Source organism: Monodelphis domestica, chromosome 2, assembly GCF_027887165.1.
Source record: "Monodelphis domestica isolate mMonDom1 chromosome 2, mMonDom1.pri, whole genome shotgun sequence".
NCBI lineage: Eukaryota > Metazoa > Chordata > Mammalia > Didelphimorphia > Didelphidae > Monodelphis > Monodelphis domestica.
In genome coordinates, this window is record NC_077228.1 from 43,839,018 (window position 1) to 43,861,498 (window position 22,481).

Genomic DNA, 22,481 nt, shown 5'->3' on the forward strand with positions numbered 1-22,481 from the left:
TTGGTTTGAAGTGGTAGGAGTAAAAGACACCTCTGAGACACAAAGCCATCACCACAATGTTATTGTTAGGAAGGATGCCATTTGTAGGTTAGTGTTAAGTGGACATAAAGATGAAAATATTTTAAATATAGGTCTGAGACTTGGTGGGGAAAAGCAGCAAGGCATAGTGAGAGAATGGGCACCATTGCCATTATCTTCCTTCACACATCAGGGATTAAGATGAGAGAATCCAAGTTTAGTAATCCCAGTATTGTTAAGAGGAATAGATTGTTAATGAAATGCTAGCAGATTTATCCCAACTGATACCACATATTATTCTTCCCCTTCAAGTTTAACCAACAAATAATTTTGGTTCTCTGCAGCCTTATGAAGTATCTTCTGTTGCTAAATTTTTTTTGCAATTTAAAATTAATTTACCTGCCTTTATTATCTGTCTTTAAACCTTCTACTCCTCATTTGAACAATAAAAGTAAAATAAAAACAAAACCTTCATAATATTCACAGTTCAGCAAAACAGATTTTCATATTGTGTATTTCCTAAAATGTTTATCTTATTCTACATTTTAAACACTAATATTAATATTTTCCCCTAAAGAATTTGCTGTTTATTGTTTCTTTTATAATTGCCAATGATTTCACTATAAAGTCATTAACATTTGTTAACTTTATGTAGAGTTGTTTCTTTATACTGTAAGCTAGTTTATAAATATAAGTAAAATCACATTCCATTTAATGTGACTTGTGAAACTTTTAAATTAAAATATGGATATATTTTTCTTCATACCTTAATTACTCAATTGCAAAATATTTGCATTTTGTGTATTAATTATTGATCAACTGTTTTTGCAGAGCTTAAAAGCTAAGATAGTTGAATGGAAGCTACAATTGAAAACATATGAGCAGCAACTTGTTACACTGAAGCAAACAAATGAGCAAAAGAAAATAGCCCTGAAAAAAGCCACTAAAGTTTGCAAAGAAAGAGCTGACTCTTATATGGCAAGTATTGAAGGCCTAACTTCTCAAATTACAGATCGGGTGAGTGACAGTAATTTATAAAATCTTCAGTTTTACTTCTGAAATAGACTATGTTGAAATTGCTTTGAGGTGACACTTCACTTTTTAAAAGCTGGTTGTATTTGATCACCTTCAAGCCTTGGAACAGTTTGCATTTATGGAAATACAAACCGTCATCTGACTTTTATTTCACCATTTCTTGACAATGTGAAAAAACATAATACTTGAGTATTTTCCTTCAAATTTTCTTAGTCTTTTTTTCTTTTTAAAACTTGCATAAAATGATAATACATGTATAACTTAGATCAGATTGCTTATCAGCTCAGAGAAGGGGGTGGGAAGGGAGAGAGGGAGTCAGTTTGAATCATATAAGTTTAGAAAGATTGTGCGGGAAATTATTACATGTAAGTGATAAAATATCTTTACAAACAAACAAAAAAATACTTGCATAAAAATCCAAGCCAATTATTGAGCAAGCTTTTTAGACTATTTCATATTGAGTAATTCACTCAACTTAGTGTCTGGCGTACCATAATATTATGCAGACATTAAAAACACCACAATAAGAAAGGTGTTTGAAAAAATGGACTTGGTGCTGAGCAATTTTTTGTTAGTTTAAGTATCAATTTATTACTTAATATTACTTGAGACATACTTTTTTTTCAGTGATTATCAGTGGTAAAATTATGTTTCATGAAAATTTGATGTAGTGGGAAAAGCCCTGGGACTTTAGCCAGCAAACCTGGATTCTAATGATTCTACTGTTTACCAAGTGTGTGGACTTAAGAAAGTCCTTTTACCTCCTTGGGATTCTGTTTTCTCCATCTATAAAATAAAGCAAATTGATCATCTCTTAGGTCCCACATATGCACTTACATATCTGTTAAGATTGTAAGAATAATGAGATAATGCATGACGATCCTAATCAGTGTCATTCTTTATGTTATGGTTAACCTAAGGGATAAACCACCTCCTTTGAAGTGGACAAAGAGGTCATCATTGGTTAGCTTTTAATTGAGATTTCTTCTATTATTGCCACAACAAACCAGACGGGAAGCCAAGTGGCCTGGGCTACTGCCTGGCCTCTTGAGAAATGCAGTCATAGAACCACATTGGTGTAGTGTCAGGAAAATGAGAGATAAGTCTACAAATGGTTCCAACTACTGATTTTTCCCCAAGTGGCAGCATTAGTAATTGTAAACTATTAGGATAGATAGACAACAAGGTGCCACTGGGACAACAGGTGAAAAAGAAAAGCTAGAGGATATGTTATCAGATGGACAGAATTCTCTTCTGCCCCATCTTCCCTTAGTGGGTTCCTGATAATTAAAATAAAGAGATCTACTTAATTATCTATTATTTAGTATAAAAGATAACATTTATATAGCTCTTTAAGGTTTGCAAAGTGCTTTACATTTATCATCTCAGTTGATCCTTATAACTATTTATTATCCCTATTTTACAGAGGAGGAGCCTGAAAATAGGAGAGCCTCAGGGTCAGTTGGCATGTCTGAGGCAGTATTCTAACATTTTAAAATGGTGATTTATTATTTGTGTTATAGTATTAATATAAATAAATCTTGTGAGTTTTTAAATGCTAGGTCTATAATCAGAGGAGAATTCCAGGGTATATTAACTGTTATATGGTGTTTCTATTAAAGTTAATTCTAAAATTTTAAAACTTGCTTCCAAAGATGATGTATACTAAAATGGATATTTTTACATTCTTAAGTTTGATACTTCATAGAATGAATTGATTTCCTTAAATTATAGGAACCTGAACAAAACACATAGTTCTTAAGTTACATAATGAGTACTTTGTGCATTTTTTAGGAAGCCAGATTGTCTGAAGCACTTTCAGCTTCCCTAGCCTGGAAAAGTCATTATGAGAAAGCTGTAGAAGAAAAGACAGATCTGGAGGTCCAGGTTGAGACTCTGAAAAAGTATGAAAAATGTGCTACGTAATGAGAAATATTTTCAGTTCTTAACCATTTTTAAAAATTTGCAACTGATTTTTTGTGGTCGCATGGGAGAAAGATTTTTTAAAATCTTTTCCCTGAATCATGTATTAACCTGAGAAAATTCAACAAATGATTAAGTGAATTAGCAATTGCATTTGTTTTCATACTTTCAGGTTAAACAGTATTTACATTTGGATATTATAATGGTAAATAAATGTATTTGTGTTCATATCTTGTTTTATAGGACTGGAATAATTTTTTCCCTTTATACAATAATATCAGCATATCATAATTTTTAATTAAATTACGAAGCACATTCTCTTCATATAAAAATGAATCACATTAAAATAGTTGAATGAAACAACATAAAAATGCATGATGGTTATTTTATAACTTTGGAGGGTTATAAAATTAATAAACTAATAGAAATTAAGACTAAACATTAGATTTTGCAATTAGAAATTTCTTCTCTTTGTTGCTCTTTTTCATATCATTGAAATTAATATCTTTTTTTGTTTATTTTCTTTTAAACATTATTTTATTTGGTTATTTTCAAACATTATTCATTAGAAACAAAGATCATTTTCTTTTCATTTTCCCCCTCCCACCACCCCTCCCATAGGTGATGCGTGATTCCTCTGAGTATCACATGTGTCCTCAATCCGAACTCATTTCCATGTTATTGGTTTTTGCATTAGGGTGTTCATTTAGAGTCTTTCCTCAAACATATCCCCTCCCTCCCTGTAGTCAAGCTGTTGCCCATATTGTTTTTTATGGACTGTAGTGATCAGTTGTTATATCATTGTTTTATATATTTAAATTAATCAAATAGTGATGGGGGAGAAAACCCCCAAACTTTATTTTATGTATAAAGATTAGTGCATTTAGGTATGGAGGCCGTCTAGATACTTTTTATCAAATAGAAAAGGGAGTATAGCATATATTAATTTTGAAATCATCTAGGATTTGTATTCTCTAGTTCCAGAGTGACACTAGTTGGGTTAATCTATGTTTTGAGGTATTTTTGATAAGTTTATGGCATAGTCAGGAAAGAAGGAAAATGGGCAAAGGAAAAAGGAAGGAAGCCGGAAAAAAGAGAATGGAAGAAAAGTGATATTTAAGGTAGATAAAAGAGGTACATATGGTTGGGTATAATCACACATTGTCAGAATTTATTTTAGGTGGCTCATTGACTCCTGATGTAGTCATTTCTTATGTCTCCTATTTAGTCCTTTCTGTTTTGGCTATCTTGGCACAGAGTCTGGAGAACCCTATTGGCAAGGGCAGGGCTGGGAATGGGGTAGGGGTAGCAAGAGAGCTGGGGGTGGAGTCAGGAAGGCCTTCAAGCCCAGCCTGGCAGTGACTTTGCAGATCACTTAATTTTTTGTGCCCAACTCACTCTGTAAGACTTGGAAGTTTCAGGGTTAGTGCTAATCTCTTTTTTTACGAAGAGAGTTTCCATACTAAGAGTTCCCTACAATAATAAAACTACACTGATTAAAATATAAAATTTTCAGTGTTCAAGATTGCTATAACTCCTATATGTTTTTTTTTTCTTTTTAAAAACCCTTATCTTCCATCTTAGAATTTATACTGTACATTATTAGTTACAAGGCAGAAGAGCAGTAAGGGCTAGGCAATGGGGATTAAGTGACTTATGCTGGATCACACAGCTAGGAGGTGTCTGAGGCCATATTCGAATCTAGGACCTCCCATTTCCAGATCTGGCTCTCAGTCCACTGAGCCACCCAGCTCTTGGACTCTTTTAATATTTTCACCTTTTAAAGCAACACAATTTATTGAATTGATTTTAATTAGCTAATTTAAACTTTTGTTATCTAAATACCTCTAATAATTTGTACAAAATTGATCATTTTTTGAAGGAAAATCATGAATCTTTTGGAAGAACAAAACAAGAAGGAAGATCCTGGAAGAAACTCAAGTAAAGATTTTCTTAAAAAACTTCACTCCAGTGAGTTGGAAAATGAAAACATTCTTCTTGAGAATGAAAAACTAAAGGTACAATACCATCCTTATCTAGAGCCAGCTCATATATAGAGAAATAATCTTATCACCTTTTTCCTTTCTGAGTGCACATCAACAAAAAACACTGATAAATGAAATATGTTTTTAGTTTAAGAAACATGAATGTAGTTTTACACATGTATATGAATATAAGGCTGTGGTGTAGTGGAAAGACACTAATTTGTAATCAGAAGAGAACTGAATTTGAGTCCTGTTTCTGTCACTATTTGTGTCACCTTGGGTGGGTCAGCCTTCATGCACCCCTATATTCTCATTTATAAAATGGGATAATGGGATTTATAAAATAGGATAATAATAATATCTCATGACTTATTGTGAGGATCAGATAAAATAATGCATATAAAGTTCTTTGCAAACCATAAAGCACAATATAAAGTTAATTCTTGGAGATCCTCAAGAGAGATCCGTCATTGGTTATATACAACAACCTACTTAACTATACATGTTTTTCCATTGCCCTCTGGACAGCTTGCAATTCAGAATTTTTAAGAGCCTATTTCATGATTTGTAGCAACATAATATTATTGAGAAAAAAGAAATTAGATTTGGTGCTAGAAAAATCCCAAATAAAACACTTTAAATATGTTTTGAAGCCAACTTTTTAGAGTAGTTTTCTTTTGACTAAGGATGTCTTTTTGTTGTTCTAAAAAAATAGTAACACCTAACTTTATCATGAAATTAAAATAATATCTTTTTTTTTAACCCTTAGTTTCTGTCTTAGAATCAATACTAAGTATTGGTTCCAAAGTGCAGAAGAGTGGTAAAGACTAGGCAATAGGAGTTAAGTGACTTGCCCAGGGTCACACATCTAGGAAATGTTTGAGACCAGATTTGAACCTAGGACCTTCTGTCTTGAGGTCTGGCTCTCTGTCTATTGAGTCATCTAGGTGCCCTTCAATATCTTGTCAAAGCATTATATTAATATCAGCTAGTATTATTAAATTTTCACCTTTTAATTTTTTGTGGTTTATGTTTTTTTCTCAAAGATGTCTCTGATGGGAAACTATTCACTACTTAAATATTTAATTGGCTGTTTTATAATCTTATATTACTAGCTTGAATTGTTGCTATATTTGTTAATCGGGGATAGGCAATGATGGACACATTCATATTCATTTCTGCTATCAAAGACACTCAAAAATATAATCCCTTTTTACTTCTTTTTTCCTATAACATCAACCGGTTCTACCTTAGCTTTATATTTCAAGCACTTCTACTCAGCAAGTGAAGATTTGTAGAATCTCAGAATCATTTTTAGAAAACCATTAATGAGTGCTATCCTTTTATTTTATATTATCCCACATTAAACTAGTAGAAACCTTCTTAGTCATTTATAAGACATATGTATTCCTTGGTAGATCATGCTTGCTGCTTTGGAGGAAAAAGTTATTTCAGTTGAAAACGAACGCTTGGAATTACAAGACGTGGAGAAAAAGCAGAAAGCCCTTGTTGAAGTGTATAAAGCTCAGGTGATTATTCTGTGTATTTTAATGTTGTTGAAATTGTCTCTCTGATATGTCACTTTACACTAAATAGCCAGGTCTATCATTAAGAAATGAAAAAAAAAAGAGAATATTTTATTAGTTACCTATTTTATTTAAATATTTTTCCAAATGAATATTAACTTTCCTATTATCTAACATTCAAGATTATCATCTAAATTAATCTAACAATACTCAATACCCATGGAAGAAAGAGATATTAAAGATACAGATTTATTAGCATAGGGATCAGAGTTAAAGACATGAGAACTGGTGGACTTTCCTGAGGGAAATCATGGTGGGTAAAGAGCTTAATGTTGGAGGAAGAACCACGTATTAGAGGAGTCTGCTCATTGGCGTTGGCATAGGAGATAGGTTCCCATAGAGAAGTCCAAGGGAGGTTATGAACGAAAGATGATTTATCACATGACTAAAATTAGGACTTATGATGATGGTTCTGATATTATTCAGGTAATTATCAAAATTATGGTTCAGAAAAGATGGGACAGTGCTGGTGGCATAACTAATATAGTGTGTCTTTAGGTACAAAAGTTACAAAAAGCAGTTGAAGACGTGAAAAACAGATATGAAAAACTAGTTTCTGAAAAAAAGCTAATAACGCAAACCAAAAAGTCAACATTGGAGGAGGTAAGCTTACCCCTCTTAAATAAAAACACTGCATTTGTGGGTGGCATGTGGATCAGTGGCATATAAAATCACCTCTTCACTTATTAGCCTTTTCTTCAACCTATATTAGAAATGATCTATTACTAAAATTTGTACACAGACTTTTTCCTTGAATGAATGCTTAAATCCTAAATTCCATCAGTGATTATTTTTTCCATTGGTAAGAGCATGTCATATGGTATGGAGAGCTGTCATTTGATGACTGGCCTGGTTAACTTGCAGACAGAGGCTTGTCACCAGATTTGCTACTCCTGAGTCCTGGCCACTATGTATGAGCTACCACATGCCCCTGGAAGGATGAATACCAAAGGAAAATAAAGTCACTGAGGGGACTCATGGTATAGCTACCCAGGAGGAATCCCAGACCTCTGAAGTGCAAAAACCATCAAGTCTAATTCTAAGCTTTCTTTTGCTAATGAGACCTCAAAAATGAGAGTTGATGATTTGAGGAAAACAGCATTTTTTGGTTGCTTGAGACATCATATCTGAAGATAAGAATTTTGTAAATGACCTCTTGTTGATGTCAGTCAGACTGGTTAGTAATGAATAGATGATGGACTTATTTAGCACCTCTGATGGTTGGCATTATGTAAGATAATGTTGCTTTAGTGACATTTTCCCAGTCTTTACCTCTGTGGCTCTAACACTAGTAATGAAAGTAAGTGAAGCCACTTGGAATTCTTGTAGATGAGGAATGCTATGAATCTGCATTTGAAAAGCTGAACTTAATCCTCATATTCAAACATGTTTTCATAGGGAATATGCTGTACCCTTTTCTTTTAGCCATACAATCTACTAGGGGACTTGAGAGTTGAGTTGGGAGGACCTGGGTTTGGGTTTAAATATGGCCTCAGACCCTGGGTATGTGATGCTAAGCAAATTGCTTGAAGACTCAGTATCCTCATCTGCAAAATGGGAATGAGAAAAGTAGATTGGACGAGTCCCTGCGGCTCTGGATGTGTGAACCTGTGGTCTTGTGTAGCCAGAGAAGGAACTACATGACAAAGAGTGATTTGGGGGAAGGAGCGCTAACCATGGGGCAGTAGGGAAAGTCCCCTTGTGGGAGGCGACTGACCCACTGGCTGTAAGGAGAGGCAGGCTGGCCTGTTGTTACAGCCTCTGTGAGGTGGAGTGAGAGGCAGAGGCCAGAGGGAGGCCCCGAGGATGCTGGGAGAAGAGGGCAGGGGCGGCCAGGATGGTGGGAGCAGTGCCCAGACCCTGCTTCTGACTCCCTGGGGCCTCTACCTCTGGGGCCTCACCAGGTTCCTCTCTAGTCTGAGGCTGTGGTGGAGAATGGAGAGTGCCGAGAGAGGGGAGGCGAGGACACTGCCTGACAAAGGCCAGGATGAGTGAGGAGGTGAAGGCTGCTGGGTGAAGCTAGAAATGACTCTAGGCTTATGCACCAAGGGGCCTGGGAGGACAAAGCTTCAAAAGAAACAAGGGAGTCTGGAGCACATCAAGCCACAGAGGGAAAGTGCCGAGTTCTCTCGTTCTCCGTTGGATATGTTGTTTGTGTGTCATCCAGAGGGACAGTCCAGCCACAGCTTGGGGTGTGGGATGACCTGGGGGGGGGGTGGGACACGAATGGGAATCTGGAGGCGTTGAGGCCATGGAAGTCCAGGGCAGAGCCTGGGATGCAGGGTGGGAGCTGGACGGGGGTCACAGCAAACTGACAAGAGGGCCCGGCCTGCCCAGAGAGCCTGGGTTAGACAGGGACATTGGAGGGGTTGAACAGAGGAGGGTCGCGAAAATGGATGAGATAAGGATTGGTGGCTCCAAAGTGAGCTGTTTCCGTTGTTAGTGATGTTAGAAGCCAGAGAAGTGGGCAGGAGGCAGGAGGGGAGAAGGTAACCGGTTAAGGTGGCTTTTCCATGAGTTTAGGTGACAGGGGCATGAGGGCATCTAAGGGTGCAGGAGATCTAGAGGTCTGGGAACACTTGTAGTTGTCCAGAAGAGGCGAGAGCCCCAGGGGAAAAGGGGCCTTGGGGAAAGAAGCTGGTGCTCCCTGGGGCCTTTTGGACCAGATTCCAGAGCTTGTGCTGGGCAGAGAGGACCTTGCTGTCCACCCTTCTGTCTATGCATGTCCCCAGGGCTGCAGCCCTGGCCTCCTTGCTGGGTCCAGGTCTGTGCTCTGTGCCCCTGTCTCAGCTCCCCCCAGGGTAGGAATGTTGGCCCTCTGCCCTCTGCTCCATTTATATGGACACACATTCCCTCTGACCCTTGGACAGATTCCCTCCTCGCTCTCCCACCCCCGCCTTACTATTGATTTTAGATCCATAGTGATGTCACTGATAACTCGTAGCCTATTGTCCCAGGTGGATGGAAGCTCTTTCCCTAGTGCCTAGCCTGATGCCAGCTCGTTTATGCTATTGATGGATGACCTTGATTTCTTCAGGAAGTTGCCAGAAGCAGGGCCTTTTCTGAGGGGGGGGGGGGAGGAGAAGGAAACATGTTTGAAAACACGGGAGGGAATGAAAGGCTTGGAGAATCCCCTCTAATAAGTACTTCCTCATGAAGGACACCATTGTCCACATCTGGAGGAGAGAAGAGAGTTCAGGAGTGCTTGCAGGAAGCACTCCACATTAGAAATCAGCTGTTTAGTTACCTTTGGACTGTGTCATGTGGGCAGAAGGGCCTGTAGAAACCACACATGGTCTCCTGAGCTGCTTCTTCCTCTGCCCCTGCCAGCTTGGATTCTCCCTAGACCCTTGCCATGAATTTCTCCTAAGTGGTTTGAGCAGGAAGATCTTTGCAAACCACCTAGATTTCCTAAGGCTTGGGAGCCCAGATATGCTATAATATGCCTTTAACAAATATTAATGGGCATTTATTGTACTGATTCCAGCTTTATTCTTCTTGATAAACAATACTAAGTGTTTTATAGTGGTTGTGTGTATTGCAGAAACATCTTATCCTTAGATTAATGAGGTTTTCCCCTCCTACCCTTGATGTGTGTTAGAGAAAAGAGACCCCCCCTGTCCTTTTTGCTTTTTGATTCTAATTACCACATAGAGGCATTTTCTCTTTTCCTTTAAAAAACAGTATTATAAGCACTGACTTTCCAGGGCTACTCTTGATGCCTCTTGATATCACTATCCTCATTGCACACATAAGTGTTGAAATTAAGAACCATAACAACCTTCACAACATATGGCAACAGGTATTTTGTGGTAACCAAAATGGTGAAATGGACCCTGGTAAAGGTTACTGTAAACCAGTGACAGCAAATGTAAAACTGTATTTACATATCTGAGTTAAGACTGGTTGAATTTAATAGAAAGTTTAAATAATAGGATATTTTCTAGAAATGCAATTTTATTTTAATAGTTTACAAATAAAGGTATAACAGGCAATCGATATAATGAATAAAGATGTTTTGTAATGATCATTTTAGCTCCAAATGTAAAATAGGAGACATTTCTTAAATCCTTGCTAGATACAACAGGTGCTAGCGAATGCCACTGTGAATATCCCTGTATCTTGGTTTTGTGATTTATAAAATATGAGTAGTAATATCAACATCACAAAGTGGCTTATAAAGGCTCCATGAACTTTAAAATCTATATAATTTATTTATCATTATTATTGTTAAAAGCACTTTGTAAATGTAAAGACCACATAGAAACATGGGAATGAATGGGAATAATATGGAGAAGCCTGCTCTAAATCTTTAAAACAGTATTGTTGAGGTCAAATGAGATAATATATTTGAAAGTATATTGAAAAACTATACAGCATTATACCAATTCTTATTTAATGGAATTCAAATGAATAAGTTTATTGAATTTGTATTTCTATGCTTGTTTCTTTTAAAAATGACATGCTATAACAAAAATTATGTAATCATTTATAATCCACATTTTGAGGAAGATAGTAAGAATATTAATGCACAAGGTATTTTCTTGCACTTAATTTTCTCAATACTACTGCCTAGGTGAGGGACCAGATGGAGTCACATTCGAAAGAATTAGAACATGTTCACAGTTTACTGGAGGGAGCCGAGCTGGAGCTGCGGGACTGTCAGGAGAGGCTCATCTACTGCAAAGGGAAATTCACAGACCAGTCCCAAACTGTCCAAGACCTCCAAAGTCAGGTGCTTAGTAAAATCCTCTTGTCTCTGAGAACAAGGGTAAAGAAAGTTTGGGAATTATTTCACCAGTTGAGGGCACTCACATCAGGACCTTTGAAGACTTTTGAACATGCCACCCTCTAAGAATCTATTTGTTCTGCTGTGGGCTCTTTACTCTCTTTTGAATAAGGAAACAAGTTGGTATCATTTAGTCATTATAGCTCAGGGGTCCCCAAACTTTTTACACAGGTGGCCAGTTTACTGTCCCTCAGACTGTTGGAGGGCCAGACTATTAAAAAAAAACAAAACTAGGAACAATTTTGCATACTGCTCTCTGGGATAGTGGAGGCTGTAGTGATGGGCCTGTTACACCATGTACAGACCCATAACTGCCACCACTATACCAGGAAGCAGTATACACAGTGCAGAATCCCCTCCCCCAGATCACCGCTCACCATGCTGAAGTCTTCCATTGTTTAGCCCCATAATCCTTTGTGCAGCACTTAGTTCTAGGTCAGTTACTCTCAGAACAAGGTGTCATGCAAAGGATCACGTCACTGGAAGTAGTCCTGTACGTGAGCAATGCCAGGCTTTCTGATGTCACCATATGCAATGCTCCTCTCACTAACCACCAATGAAAGAGGTGCCCCTTCCGGAAGTGCGGTCGGGGCCAGATAAATGGCCTTGGGGGGTTGCATGTAGCCCATGGGCCATAGTTTGGGGATCCCCTTATAGTTCTTAAGATGTTTTAACTAGTAAATTGACAGGGTTAGGAAAGTTGTGAGGGTATATAGGAGTAGAACTTTGATCCTGATCTAAACTTTTATTAGAATTACTAAAGTATTAGTCTAAATTCAGCAAATAAGTATTACTATATCTCAAAGTATTTCTCAAAAATAGGCTGTAGTAAAAGCCCATCTTTACTAAATGTTAATGACATTATTTGAAAGTCATATAATTAAAATTACATAAATATATATATATATAACATATATATAGTTATATATAGCCGCTTCTTTAAAAACACCCACACAAACTTGTTTATTAGAATTAATTTTTTTTTTGTTTAAAACAAACTACATTTGTTTTAAAATTAATCTGGAATCTAATGGTGGGAATATGTCAGATAAATCATTGTAAGCACAGCCCAAAGTATTTAAATTTGTTTTGGTAAATAATCTGAGAAATATAGAATATTGTTGCTATCGTTTTCCAGAGGGTGTGAAGAGGGGAAGGCAGCTTGAGGGTCGGTTAATCTTGGTAATGTTGTTGAGTTGTTTTCAGTTATGTCTGACTCTTTGTGACCTCATTTGGGGTTTTCTTAGCAAATATACTAGAATGGTTGGCTGGTTCCTTCTCTAGTTCATGTTACAGATGAGAAAATGGAGGCAAGAAGTTTAAGTGATTTGCTCATTAAATGTTTGAGATCAGATTTGAACTCAGGTCTTCTTTATTCCAGACCCAGCACCAACTAGCTGTCCTACAGTAATACTGACTAATAATTGAATTGTTTGGGATTTATCCTTTTAAACCATAAGAAAAAAGGGTGATAGGATTAGTAAGAAATGTCCATTTAAAACAATAAAATATTTTTAGTTCCTTATTCTAATGAAGCACCAGAAAGGCAATATTATATAGCAGACAGAGCATTGGGCTGAGAGTTGGGAAAGATCTGACATTGGGCACCAAGCTTCCTCATTTGTCATAAGGAGTATTTACATTTTCACTGCATGCCTCAGGCGGTGCCCATGGGGAAAGTGTCCTGGAGACTATGAGACACTATACACCAGAGCTGTTGTTTCCTGGCTGAGGCACAAGAGTGGGGAAGGGAAGGAGCTTTTAGAGAATGTCTGCTGTGCACCAGGCACTGCCCTAAGCGCTTTACAAATGTCCTTTCATTTGATCTCTACCTGAGGGGCAGGTGCCATCCCTGTTTGTAGCTGAGGAATCTGGAGATGAGAGCCTTAGCTGTGAGGGATCTCAGGCTCCACTTGCGGCCTCTTGACAGCAAAGTATGGGGGCTCATCATGTCTTCCTTTGTGGATGGTGTTTGGCCAGCACAGCCCACGCATTAGTGTTTTGGGCAGCACAGCATCTGGCTAATTTAGGCCTTCCTCAGGCCCAGCACGGTCCCGCTGCACTTACCAGGGGCCTTGGAGAACTGAATTGGAGAGCAGCAATTTCACAAACTGCACCATCTTTTTCTCAGAAGTGTTAGATTTCCTGATCTGTGGAGGTGGGATAATAATACCATCTACAAATAGATATTTTGAAACTTTTTGTGAAATGAGTTAAATTCACAAAAAAGTTGATAAAAAACAAAGGTTAACAGTAGGTTTCCCTTTTTTTGTAGATTGATGATAATCAGAGCCTTTTGAAAACATTCTCTCTAGAAGAGGAAAATAGTCCCAAATCAAAATGTGAAAACCTTAAACAGTAAGTATGGAATTGATTTGTAATCAGTTTTAATTTTTAATCAATTTTATTTATACTTCAATTTCATAAATGTGTTTCTTTAAAAAGAAAATTAGAAATGATGGATGCAGAAAATGAAAAGCTTGAAAGGAAGGTGGCAAGCCAAGAAGAGTACCTGAAGAAGAACAAATTCAAATTTAAAGAGAAATCTGCAGAATACAATGCCTTGGCACGGCAGCTGGAAGTTGCTTTAGAAGAAGGAAAACAAAAGGTACAGAAGAAACAAAGTCTTCCCCTTTATGCATATTCTTGTCTTGTCAAGGTGATGGACACATTCTATTTTGGTGTTCTACTGCCCGCACAGCTGGCCACTTGGGGGTTTAGGTCAGGCTTGTAGCTGAAGAAGCGTTAGAGGGGCTGCCAGCAGGAGAAGGTAAAGAGAAGAAGCCAGTGTCTGGGCCCCCTCAACGAAGCTCCTCCTAGAACCAGGCACTGAACCCACTGGGGGACTAACTAGGGAGATCCTAACTTCTCTGTCAAGGAAGCCCAATGGTGTTAGCTCTTGGGGCGTCCATATCACCCACTAATTCGTTACGGCTCTATCTTAGTGACAGATCATGTACATGTTCAGATGCTTCTTAAAAAAGCTTTGCCAGTGATTGAAAACTGTGCAGCTAGTTACCTAGTCATTTGGCCTCTAAAAAGAATGTTCCCCAACACCTAGTGTGCCAGCATTGCCATCTGGTGGTAGCCTACCTAAGTACAGTCATAAACTTTGCATGGAATGCAGTTTCTTATTGGGGCTGGCTAATTCAATAATAACAACAACCTGCATTTATAGAATGCTTGAAGGTTTTAACAGCACTTTTTAAGTGTTATTTAATTTTATCCTTAAAATAATTCTGCTAGGTAGATGCTATTATTATTCCTATTTAAGTGACTTGCTCAAGATAATAGATCTGGGAAGAATCTAAAGGAGAACTTGAACTTCAAGTCTTCCAGACTCCAGGTCCAGTGCCCCATCCTCTGTGCCATCTCACCAACTCTAACTCTTCATGAAAAGATGTCATAATATGAGCTCTAAAAAGCAACTGCCAGTATCAAATTAACTTGGTAGTATTAGAGTTATGTTTCCATTTTTAATTTCTTTAAATTTATTATTTTAACACTCATTTAAATTTTTTTTGAGTTCTCTATTCCCTCCCCCACAATGAGAAGGCAATGTGGTATTAATTATACTTGTGAAATAATGCAAAACAAATTTCCATATTAGCCACCATAACTCTAGTCATGCCCTGATTTCATTGATTCGGGAATTCTTTCTAGCAGTGCCAATCACAGCTCATCCACAGCTGTATCCATGTCCTCTCAAAAGATCTACACTGTTTGTCCCCACGGTGAGCCAGAGGCCCTTCTTGATTTCTCCTGACATTCAGAGGGTACTATTGTCGCTTCCTCATCAGCTCATCTTTTCTGTCTGGCATTGAGGTCCTAGATGAAAAGTCCTAGTTAGTGCAAATGAAGAATCCTATGAAGTGGTCACATTATTCAGACTTAACTTGTGTACTTCCAATGGCATGGAACCAACCACCATATTTCATAGTGTGAATTTGAGTAATGCAAATACTTCATGAGCTTTGTTATTTGTACTAATTAGACATCATAAAATGCCCCCCAAAAGACAGAAAATTAGCATTTGAACATATAGTTCATAATATTCAGAAAACAATTGTTAGTAGAAAACCATATCATTGGAACTGATTAGATTTACTTGATTATAGAAGTTCATCTATTCCCCACAAGTTCAACTTTATCAAATTATAGAATTAGATAAGTTTTCTTGAATAGATGTTTCAAAAAAATTATTGAAGGGAAACAAAGTATTTTTTTAGTACCTATTATGTATCTAGTTTATAAAAAATACTTTAGGGTACAAAAGTTATTTGACATATCCTTGCCCACAGGTAGGTAAAAACTCAAAGTAATAGCAATACACATTTAAATCATAACTCAAGGAAAATTAATACATTTATCTGACTGGTTAGCTAATACTGCTTTATAATTATGCAATGATGTTTTCCCCACCAAGATAAATTATTTAGCTTCAGCATAATGTTGGAGTCTAATGAATAGCAATTAAAGCAACAATATTTTTAAATTGTTAGTAAATAAACATAAATATATATGTATAGTTATTTTGTTATCAAAATTTCAGGTTTCAGAAGAAATAGAGAAAATGACATCCAGAGAGCAGGCTTTACAAATAAAAATATTAGATCTGGAAAGTGAGCTTAGAAAAAAAAATGAGGAACAAAACCAGCTTGTTTCTATATTCAGTACTGTGAGTATCACATGTTTTGTTTTATTATAGAAAATCAATAAGCTTTTCAAATACCTTCATACGGTTTACTTAAACATTTAGCAAAATAATGTATTTCTAAGTAATGAAAACATTACAGGATAACAGTATGATAATTTAAAACAATATCTTAATTCCTCTAATAAAGTAGCATGGACTATCAAGGTCTTGCCTAAATGACTGCTGCATTTTCTTCTATTCTGCTTTTTCAGTAATACTAAATATACTTTTCACATTTCTATTCTAGACTTTGCCCAGATATTGCTTTTTTATTAATCATAGCCACTTCATGGTATTTAAAAGCCTAATGTAATTAATTTCATATTATTAGCTTTTTAAAAACAATGCTAAGTTGAGAATATTTAATTACTATATGAACAAAATAGCCTAAAATACTTCCAGTATGCATGTTTCATTTTGGACATTTTTTCTTGTTTTTGTTTCAAACAGATATCTATATTATATAACCACATGAGTTGCCTTGGCTTTGCCATGGAACAATAATATCATAGTATTTTTGACCAATCGGTTTTTTTCTCTTTGAAATAATGTTGAAACAGTTATAAGAATTAATTAGTTCATGTGAGACTTTTTTTATACCCAGCATTTTGCATTATTATCTTAACTAATAACAAGTTATTTAGAGATGACATAGAGAATGCTATTGCATTATTTTTTCTAGGAACCAGGGAATTTATGAAGTAACAGTTTTAGACGTGTAAAGTACCTCATCAGCTATCTAGTCCAACTAGTACTCCAAAAGGAATCATCATCACAATGTGCTAACAAGTCATTATCCAGTCTCTGCTTGAAGACTTTGAATGGTAGAATCCCACAGTCTCTTAAGAGCAATCTAGTCCACTTTTGAATGCCTCTAATCTTTAGCTAGTTTGTTTTTTGTTTGTTTGTTTGTTTGTTTTGTTTTGTTTTTCTGATAGCCAAAATGTATCTCTTTTCAACTTCTTCTCCTTGGTTCTGCCTTCTGGAACTAACCAGAAGAAGTCTGTTTCCTCTTCCATATGATAACCCTTCAAACACTTGAAAACATGTCATGTTTCTCCTATGATTTCTGTAGGCTAAATATCCCATTTCCTCCAACTGATCCTCCTGTGGCTTGGATCCCAAGCCCTTCACCATCATGGTTGCTCTCTTCTAGGTACTTTATGACTTCTCGTTGACCCTCCCACGCTGGAATATTTATATTTAAACACAGTACTTTGTATGTAGTCTGACCATAGTCCAGAGGGATCAGCTCTACTGGCTGTCGTATCATGTTACTACCTCATATTGAGCTTGTAGACCTCTTTAACTACAAAATCTTTTTTTAGATAAATTACTGTAGCCTTTCCTTTCCGTTTTCTTTGTATGCTTATTTAGTTGAAACCAAATGTGAGATTTCACACTTATCCCTATGTAATTGCATCTTCTTCAATTCACTTCAATGTTTTAGCCTCCCAAGATAATGCCTCTATATGTATCATCTGCAGATTTATTTAGAATGTCCTTTCTGTCTTTATCCAAGACACTGATAAATAAAAGTGTTAAATAGCATTGAGCCAGATGCAAAACCATGCAATTAGGGAGCCCTCTTTTAAGCCAATATAGAACCATCACTGAGTATTTTTTGGGTCTGGTCATTCAACCAGCTTGGCATCCATCTAATTTTGTTATCATTTAGCTTGCTACTTTCCATCTTTCACACATAAAATTCTGTGCTAAGATCTAGGGAAATAATATCTACAGCATATAGTGGGCATTTAATAAAGGTGTATTGATTAATTTCATGATCCTCCTATTTTGCAGCCTGTGAAAAAAAGAAAATAATAGTCTGTTCTTGATGAAGACGTACTGATTTTTATAATAACCATTGCCTTTCCTAGAAGATTACTAAACATCTGTTTAATGAACTATTCTAGTACTTTATTAAAAATAAAGTTGAAATTCTTTGATTTACATTTTGTAGACTCTAATGTCTACCCTTTTTTGAAAACTGAGATATTCATCCTTTTCCAGTTCCATGGTGCTCAGATATCATTGGCAGTGCTTTCTTCACAGTTATACCTGAGGATATGGTTGAACTGGGCCATTTTATTTAACTCATCTTCAATACCAACTCTTTGTATTTTACTTTTGTTTGGACATTTAGTCATCTAGGCCAATGATGGCGAACCTTCCAGAAGAACGGGTGATGTGAGAAATGACTTCAGGTGCATGGAGATGGGGAGGGGAGCAGCTGGGCCATGCATCCCTCTGACTTTCTAATAATGAACTCTGCTTGAGCGACAGCTCTTCCCGCTCTGAGAGGGCCCTGAGTGCCCCCTCTGGCACATATACCATAAGTTTGCCACCATGGCCCTAGGCCAATCAAACATCAAATGATGGTTGGATTGCTTTGTTTTCTTAATATCTACTCTTCAAAGGACAGTCTGGTCCCTTCTTTAATTGCCCTACACATCCCTTTTGTCTTTGTTTTTGTCTTCAGCTCTTCTTTCTTATTCTGAACCATACTAATACTGGAAGAATAATATTGCTCTTTCCCTTCCCCTTTCCCTGCAGAGTGAAGAGATGAAAAATTGAAAAGTTCAGAAGTTAAATGCTTTTTCCATTACTTGAATCAAATCATCAATAAAAATATTAATAACATTTTCATCATGACTAAGTTTAAATCATTTTTGATCATTTTGAAGTTCTGAATTTTTAAACTTTTAAAATTGCTATTAATTCCATTTTCTAGTTACTATAAAATAAAAATTATTTTGTATAAATCACAAATTATTATTAATTTTGTATAAAGTTACTAAATAAAGTAGAATATATACTGAGATTAACAAAATGAGTTTTTCTAGACTAGGTAAATATGATGCTAAAACATCTTATGTTTATTATTTGATCTGTCTAAAATTTGATGTAAAGATTATCCATGTCTCTTATTTCTTGCTCTAAGAAGCACTTAGTTGACCATCAATAATTACATATTTGATATTTTCACATATATTTCCTATCTCAAAACTTTATGAAGGTAGAGATTCGTTCTGATACTTATTCATGTAGATATCGCCTGTTCCCAGTGCTCTTTGCACACAATAATGATTTGATCATTACTACATTAAAGTAATGAAGTATCTTTGATGTTAACCAAAGTTATGGACACAGAGCAATGGAGCTGTGAGGATTAGAAGATGGCATTCTCTTCTCATAGCACTAACAGGGACATGAACCCCTGTGAGCTTTCTTTGAGCCTTCTTGCAGTCAGGAGATTACAACAGACGAGCCTAGGACTTCTTGGCCTGGTGTTCCTAAACTGGCCACTCTTACTGTGACCACAGAACTGGCTGCCCAGGAAAGAGCCTAAGTACCAATAGAGACCCTGGGCACATGAATGACTTTCTTTTTTGTTTTATGTGGAAAGGATTTTTCCCTTAGCTATGATTCCATAAATATTTGTTGATTGCCTGCTAGGTTCTAGAAGCTGTAGCATTTATGTTCCCACTGTCATAGGTAGCACTTGAAGTTTGGTAGCTGCTTCTATCACCCTCATTTTACAGATGAGACTGAGCCTAGAGAAGTTAGAAGTTACTTGCCCAGAGTCACACAACTTGTGAGCTCGTAAGTGTGAGGGTAGGATTTGAACATAGAAACTTAAGATCTCCTTGAATCTTGTTCTTGCTCTGAAGTATGTTCTATTGTCACACCTACTAAATCTATGGTCTAATCTGCTCAAGAAGGAAGGTTAACTTTCATTTTCAATTTTCTCTAATAATATGAGGATACTAAAAAGAAAATAGTCTTATTTTTTAAAAATAGGTAATTAGATCTCTCTACTATAAATATGAAATACATGGAAATAGGTTTTGAACAATGATACATGTATAATCCAGTGGAAATGCTTGTCAACTCAGGGAGCAGGGAGGGAAGAGAGGAGGGAAAGAACATGAGTCATATAACCATGGAAAAATATTCTAAATAAGTAAATTAAAAAAAAGAATAGATAAGTAACAAATATATAGTTTTATTATACATATATGATATATATAATATATGTAATATATAATATATAATACATGATATATATTATTTATTATTAAATATATATGGTTTTATTAATTTACTCTTACAGTAAAAAATACAACCTTTGAAGTAAAAGCAAATAGACAAGTTTTGAAACTGTATAAATTGTGTTAAATGTTAATAATGGGACTTCAGGGTAAACATGGCGGCAGTCTAGACTCGTCCTCTCCTTATTACCCACCGATATAGACTACCTCAAAAGACCAAAAAAACCAAATTCATAAGAACGAAGGGACTCTACAAGGGCACAGAATTGAAGGGATTTGGGATTTGGACATTTCCACACTATAAGGTGGTGAAAAAGCTCCCACCAAAAACATAAACTGATCTGCCCTGCCCCATCCTACCTACAAAGCCAGAGCCAGAGTCAGAGCCAGCGCGTGCCAGAATCAGCAAGTGAGCATGGGGGGCACCTCTAGAGTGAGTAAGGGGCACCTCTAGGTCCTTGGGAGCTGAATAAGATCACCAAAGACTTACCCCTGAGAGCAGCTACACCTGAAACCCCAGTAGGCTGAAGAGCGCAGACTGTGGGTGCTCATGGGAAGATAGCACAGAGAAGGGCAGCAAACAGCAGAAGCTGTTGAGAGCTTGCCTCAGTCACTATCCTTGCTCCTTAACTGCATACACAGAGAGCCTTCCCATCTCAGATTTCTGACTAAAAAGGGAAGGAAAAACCTCCACAGTGCTGGCAAATTGTACCCAGGAACAACAACCTTCCTCTACCAAGAAAAACAAAAAGAAGGGGTTGACCCTGGAAAATTTTTACGGAGGAAAAACCCAGGCTACAGAGGAAATACAGGAGGAAATTCAAATAAATGCACCAAAACCTTCCCCCCAAAATGGCAATTGTCCACAAGCTCTTGAAGAATTTAAATTGGAGCTTATCAAAAAAGATGGAAGCCTTCTGGCCAGAAAAGTGGGAAATAGTTCAAAGAGAAAATGATAGTTTAAAGGACAAGAACTCCCAATTGGAGAAACAGCTGGGAGCCATGAAAAGCAGGATAGACCAACCCGAAAAGGAAAACCAGTCTTTAAAAACCAGAATTAGGCAACTGGAAGACAGTGATCTTGCAAAACAGCAAGAATTAATAAAGCAAAGTCAGAAGACTGACAAAATAGAAGAAAACATAGAATACCTCACTGAGAAGATAACAGATCAGGAAAACAGAGCAAGGAGGGACAATTTGAGAATCATTGGTATACCTGAAAAGCCAGAAATAAACAGAAATCTTGATGTCATACTACAAAAAAAAATCCAAGAAAACTACCCTGAGGTTCTTGAACAAGGAGGCAAAATAGACGTTGAAAGAGTTCATAGAACACCTTCTACACTAAATCCCCAAAAGACAATTCCTAGGAATGTAATTGCCAAATTCCAGAGCTTTCAAGCTAAGGAGAAAATTCTACAAGAATCCAAAAAGAGAAAATTTAGATACCAAGGAGCACCAATTAGGATCACACAAGACCTGGCAGCTTCCACACTAAAGGACCACAAGGCCTGGAAAATGATATTCAGAAAGGCAAGAGAACTGGGTCTTCAACCAAGAATCACTTATCCATCAAAACTGACTATATACATCCAGGGGAAAGTATGGGCATTTAACAAAATAGGAGATTTCCAAGTATTTGTAAAGACCAGAACTAACTTGAAAGTTTGTAATCCAAACACAAAGATCAAGAGAAACATGAAAAGGTAAATAAGAAAGACAGGGAAAAGGGGAAAAATGTTTTTTTTTTTATTCAAACTTTCTTCTTTAAGGGCTACAATTAGATCAAATTATATATATATTGGGGAAATGTTATTTGTAGCTCTCAAAAATTATATTCACTATTATAGTAATTAGAAGAATCATTCACAGGAAGAGATTGGGGTAATAAGTGCTATAAGCTGATATGCAAAAAAAGAAAAGGGAGGGGGGAATCCAAGATGGCACTAAGAGATACTTGAAGAAACAAAATAAATAGGATAATCTTTATCACACCAAGATACGCATGGGAAGGGGAGGGGAAGAATACTCTTATATAGTGAAATTAATTCTGAGAGGAAAGAGCATCTAGATCCATTGGGGTCTTGAATTCTATCTTATCCTACAGGGAAAGGGAAAAGGGAAAAGGGAAAACTAAGGAGGGAAAAACAGGAGGGAGGGAACTTAACAGACCCTAAAAAAACAAGAAGGGTACAAAAAGGGAGGGGCCAGAAAGGGAAGCATATTAAGGGTGGTGATTAGGGGGACTGATTAAAAGCAAACCACTGGTTTAAAGAGATATAGCAAAAGAAGAAAGGAGAGAAATAGGAGAAGGTATAAAAATGCTGGGGAATACACAAGTGACAATCATAATTTTGAACGTGAATGGGATGAACTCACCCATAAAATGAAAAC

General features: G+C 36.6%; 1 protein-coding gene across 15 annotated transcripts in view; it reads left to right on the forward strand.

Moving 5' to 3' along the window:
- The window catches only part of ODF2L (outer dense fiber of sperm tails 2 like), a 71,299-nt gene that overhangs the window by 44,009 nt on the left and 4,809 nt on the right, over positions 1 to 22,481 (forward strand). For 6 of the 15 annotated variants that reach the window (XM_056815399.1, XM_007480586.3, XM_007480578.3 and 3 more), the window contains exons 8-16: positions 850 to 1,035; positions 2,848 to 2,957; positions 4,859 to 4,994; positions 6,380 to 6,490; positions 7,046 to 7,150; positions 11,124 to 11,282; positions 13,612 to 13,694; positions 13,782 to 13,944; positions 15,889 to 16,014. In XM_056815399.1, coding sequence (XP_056671377.1) covers positions 850 to 1,035; positions 2,848 to 2,957; positions 4,859 to 4,994; positions 6,380 to 6,490; positions 7,046 to 7,150; positions 11,124 to 11,282; positions 13,612 to 13,694; positions 13,782 to 13,944; positions 15,889 to 16,014 — 1,179 coding nt within the window. Of the gene's footprint in view, positions 1 to 849; positions 1,036 to 2,847; positions 2,958 to 4,858; positions 4,995 to 6,379; positions 6,491 to 7,045; positions 7,151 to 11,123; positions 11,283 to 13,611; positions 13,695 to 13,781; positions 13,945 to 15,888; positions 16,015 to 16,714; positions 18,682 to 22,481 lie in introns of those variants that run through there. The other 9 variants (XM_007480585.3, XM_007480584.3, XM_007480583.2 and 6 more) reach the window with 9 other exon arrangements.